This window comes from Schistosoma mansoni, chromosome 7 (genome assembly GCF_000237925.1).
Source record: "Schistosoma mansoni strain Puerto Rico chromosome 7, complete genome".
In the NCBI taxonomy this organism is placed as follows: Eukaryota; Metazoa; Platyhelminthes; class Trematoda; order Strigeidida; family Schistosomatidae; genus Schistosoma; species Schistosoma mansoni.
Genome location: NC_031501.1, coordinates 9,336,761 through 9,341,950, shown reverse-complemented (window position 1 = coordinate 9,341,950; position 5,190 = coordinate 9,336,761). Strand labels below are relative to the sequence as shown.

The following is a 5,190-nucleotide window of genomic DNA, read 5'->3' as shown; positions in this document are numbered from 1 at the left end:
TGGTGGTCTAGCTTCAATTGACTCACGCTTTCAACTATGAAAGATGATATTGACTGAAACTTCCCGAGCTAGAAATAAATTTTTGTCTGCCTCATTCACATACAAGTTCACAATTATCATAGCTTCTGTTTTTTTTGCATATTTGTTTTGTGGCTAACAATGGAATCCAATATGTGAATTTCATTCTGTTTAGAGCCCATCATTTGAATGTACCTTCATCATATCTATTCTATAAATTCCTTGAAGGACCCAGAATCTAAGCTTCTGTCAGATCATTGTTTTTAGAAAAAAAAACGAGTGACTCAGGTTTATTTTATAATCCGTCATTATTGTTCGAGCTCATATCAAGCTGTTTGCAGCCTTGATCACACTTTTGTATAAAAACGCTTTAAAAACATGTTATTAAGTAAGATAGTGTAGTTGTTTAGATAATCAACCATCTTGGAGTTCTCTCAATAGATAAAGAAAAAAGGAAATGTGACCTTCAAGCACGAAATTCACCAATTGATTGAAAGTCAAAAGACTTTGATAAAACAAATCATGTTTCTAAGTTCACCTTAAAATATTGACCGATCACTATATGCATGATAAATCAAACTTATCAGAGGGGGGTTTTGTGGATATTATAGTAATTTAATAGTTGAATTCAGGAGTCAATTGAAGCTTTATCACCGTAGAAAACACGGAAGCATTGGACAACCACTTCGTCCTAGAATGGGACTCCGCGGCAGTACGCTCCCAGGATTCGAACTCAGGACCTATCAGCCTCGCGCGCGAGCGCTTAACCTATAGATCACTTAGTTGGTCGGCATCCAACGCTGTTGTCATCTAACTTCAACCAATCCACGAAATTGATCGACATATCCATCATTGTCTTCAGTCAGTTACTATCTCACAACAGACCCATATAGAAATCCACTAGTCATGGCTTTTCATTAGAACTCCAGGTAGTACCACCTGAAGCTAGTAACCAGTGAGCGTATGATGTAGTGAGATAGTAACTCACTGAACACAATGATGGGCAACGGCTAATTTCGTGGATTGGTTGAAGTTAAACATTAACACTGTTGGATGCTAGCTCAGTGGTCCAAAAGTTAAGCGCTTGCACACGAGACTGAAGGTTTGGGACTCAAATCCCACGAGCGGGATCGCGGACGCGCACTACTGAGGAGTCTCATACTAGGACGAAACGGCTGTCTAATAGTCCCAGGTTTTCCATATTAGTCTAACTTTAATTCATTCAGGAATTCAACTATTAAAATATACTTAGACTGCACAAAACCCCGTTCTGATTGTAAATGATGTATTAAATGAATTGTTTCATAGTTTCTAAATATACGGGTCGATTTACTCTCCCCGAGTCTTCATTCATTACACTGATAACATTTGATTTCTAACCAGTTATCTTCGGATTCCAAACCTACTCCATTTTAAATATCCAAATAGTACCCAGTGTCACTTAATTTGATAAGGTGTAGCTTTAAGCCATACACATAATATATATATATATGATCAATGTTGCTGAAAGCTAACTTGGAATCCTGAATGGAAACGGAAAAGAGGAAAGTGAGAGAATATACTGTTCTGAGAATTGTAAGCAGATATACAAAGGATTGTTCAGGACAGAGTTCGATCAAGAATGCTAGTGGGCGGCGTATGCTCAAGCACGAGGATTAACAGGCGTAAGTAAGTACGTAGGTAAGTAATATTGATGAATAGTTAGTTATGTTGAATATTATGTAATGACTTAATTGTTAGTTAACTGAGATTATAATTGACAAATAAGATGATAAGACTTTATGAAGTTCGGTTAGTTTCTTTTGATTGATTTAGACTGCTTGGAACAATGAGATAACATTTCATTGAAGGCTATTCAACTGATGAATAGTGTACTCTAACTCAGAGTGACGACAAATTGATAAACAAGTGATACAAGGCTCATTACATCTTCTTACGTGAAATTAACTAATCTATACAAACTACAAAATCCTGAGTATCATACTATCAAGATGTATATCATGAGAAGTTAGATATATAAGTCTGTTGAGATAAGATGGTGGTTAAAGGTGGTCAACAGGAAACCCTGAACCCGGGTTCCGTGCTATCTTATCTCAACATAGTGTACGCAGTGTCGAGTCACCTAGACTAGTGACCACATTGCAACTTGATCGATAGCATTCGATCAGCACTAAGAAAGACTTGACATGCATGACATTGATCACCATCCAGTGATCAATTAATTGTGATATAAGTCTGTGGATGTTAATTCAATAGTGTAAAGGTTAAACACTAGTGATCAGATTTGTAAGACTTTGGTTCTGTTGGGGCGATCCTGAAAACTTCTCGTAATAGACATGACAAGCTCAGGAAACATTAAGAAGCATTTTGTCTAATCAGCGTTCACTAGACGTTTTGCCAGAAACATCACGGAAGTGAAAAGTCACATGTAGAGGTTCTGATGAACTGATTACTATACTGCTACTATGTTTAGTAATATTCTGGAATTTTCAGGAAAACCCAAGGACTTCTAAAATGCCATAAAAAAACCCTATATTTTCGTATATAAATGAACCTTTGGAGTAAAGTGCTTCTCGAATATTTTGCCCCTTTTTTCTCGTGTTGAAGTTGCTATGTTGATTTAGCTTGGTGGTTACAAGAATAGCTTAGGAACCGAGTATAGCGTTCAATTAGCAAGACTTATCAGGTTCGATCCCCTGTGGGTTTGTGAATGTATAATTCGACTGAGAACTCCCATATTAAGATGTGGTACTCCTCAGCAGTGCACATCTACGATCCCGCCCCGTCAGACTCGAACCCAGGACCTACAAGTCCCACAATAGGACGGAACGGCCGTCCAGTGCTTCCTGGTTTTCCATGGTGGTCTAGCTTCAATCGAATCATGATTTCAACTACGAAAATACTGAAATCTCCACAAAAACCCCTTCTGAATATTCTAAATGTTCAGATCTGAATGGCCTCAAATTAACCTATACAGCCTACTGATAGTAAATAGTTCATATCAATAATTAACTTCAATGAGACGTATGATACTGGACAACTGTTTCGTTTTGAGCATGAGACTCTTCAAAGATGAACACATAAGGATGGTTATATCAAGAATCAGACTCAAGGCTTCCGGATTATTACACTACCACCGAAATAGTATCCAATTATGATCAGTTTGTGATCTTGTATAAATATCATAAATTAACGATTATATGATGCTATCTAATCAGCCGAACAAAAGTGAATAAATGTACACCACAGTTCAAATTTTCAATATTTAACTAATCATTATTATATCATTACCCTCAAATGCCCTGGTACGGCCGAGAGTGGAGAGAGTCCGCTCTCCCTCTCCAAATGCTCTCATATGGCCACTCGTATATAGCCTCTGTCAGGGAAGTCCTACTCACTGCCTTCTCGCAGCATTGCTGTTGTTTACGAAATTGAGAGGACGAAAATCGAATGTTCGGCGCTTTAACCGCGTTGGTGGACACGGCGAGTCCACCTAGGGGAGTTGGAAAACCCTGATTCCAAACCAATGGTGCACATGGGTTCCAGTATCGTGAAGGAAAAAATGGCGTATGAATCAATCGTTGGTCACCGGCTACCATGGGACTGCATCTTCTTACGATGCTTCACTGCCTTGTAGATCAGATCTTTAGGTCAAAGGCTCCGTGTGTGGCCTCCTAAGAAAAGCACCTGTTTCGGTTTGGACACCCGGGCAGTATTACAGCCCTCGCACATATTAAATGAGATTTGTGTGGCGCATATATATCTGGTGCCCCCTTTATACCAATATTTATGTGTTTAAATAAATAAATAAAACATTATTACTTAAACAAAGTTTTTTGATTAAGATCACTAAATCGATTAATGTTAGACAACCATTGAAAATCTGAAAGTACCAAACAATCATTTGGTCCTAATATAGGACTCCTCAGAAGTACGCATCCACGACCCCACCTCGTGAGACTCGAACCCAGGACATTCAGTCTCATGCGTGAACACTTAACCTCTAAACCACTGAATCGGTATCCAGTGGTGTTCAGTCTAACTTTCATCAATCCATCATATGATCGTAATCACCACAATTATTTCGTCTTAATATGGGACACCTCAGAAGTACAAATCTATGATTCTGCATATGGGACACGAACCCAAGATCTTCAGTCTCTCGTACTAACACTTAACCTCTAGACAATTAAGTTGTCATCCAATTTCTATCAATCCATGATATGATCTTAATCAAAAAGCTTGACAATCACCACAACCCCAATACATAAACATAATTTAACTTTTAAAAACAAAAAAAAATAACCCACCAACCCCATCCCCCACCCAACTTACTCATCTACAGCATTCTCTTTATCCAATTTCATTGCCAACATTTTCTTTTTAATATGTTCCATGATAATGAATTATACTTTAATCTTTATGAATTGATAATAAGGATAATAATTTAAATCAAGAAAAGTAATTTAAATGAAATAAGAATGATTAAAATGAGGTTTCCTTTCTAGTTTTCCCCTCCTTTTTTTGGTTCTTTTTCGGTCTTGCATAGATCTATTATATCAGTACATAGTTACATCCACCTACGCATTGTTATATATTATGTGTAGCACATTCTTTGATTATTGAATAGGTGAAATTAAATTAGCCAATCAGATTAAAGTATAATGGAATTTCTCTTCCCAATTGTGTTATATATTCATTATAGTATTAGATGGGAAATGGATAACGATCCCTTACTTTCTTTTCATACCTAATTGATTGATTTATATTATTTGAATAATAGATATATTGGATCAATACAACACTATTACTTACTTACTTACGCTTGTTACCGCCCCCCCCCAATGGAGCATAGACCGCCAACCAGTATTCTTCAACCCACTCTGTCCTGGGACTTCCTTTTTAATCCTATTCAACTTTTGTTCATTCTTCTTATGTCTATCTCGGTATAATGTGTTCTTTGGTCTTCCTCTTTTCCTTTGGCCTTCAGGATTCCATGCGAAGGCTTGTCTTGTGATGCAGTTGGGTGATTTCCTCAATGTGTGTCTTATCCACTTCCACCATTTCTTCCTGATTTCTCTCTCAGCTGGTTTGTTCTCTCTCACAGTAGGTTGTTGCTAATAGTGTCTGGTCAACAGTACAACACTAGAGAAAATATATATTACAGATATT

The 5,190-nt window shown here is 37.4% G+C and overlaps 1 protein-coding gene across 11 annotated transcripts in view; it reads right to left on the bottom strand.

Moving 5' to 3' along the window:
- Window positions 1–4,549, bottom strand: part of Smp_031770.1 (putative tropomyosin) — a gene marked incomplete at both ends in the record, with an annotated part of 29,319 nt that extends 24,770 nt beyond the window's left edge. For 10 of the 11 annotated variants that reach the window (XM_018798795.1, XM_018798793.1, XM_018798794.1 and 7 more), the window contains one exon: window positions 4,354–4,415. In XM_018798795.1, the coding sequence (XP_018653709.1) occupies window positions 4,354–4,415 (62 nt within the window). Of the gene's footprint in view, window positions 1–4,353 lie in introns of all 11 variants that reach the window. The other variant, XM_018798802.1, reaches the window with a different exon arrangement.
- Between the last annotated feature and the right edge of the window lie 641 nt (window positions 4,550–5,190).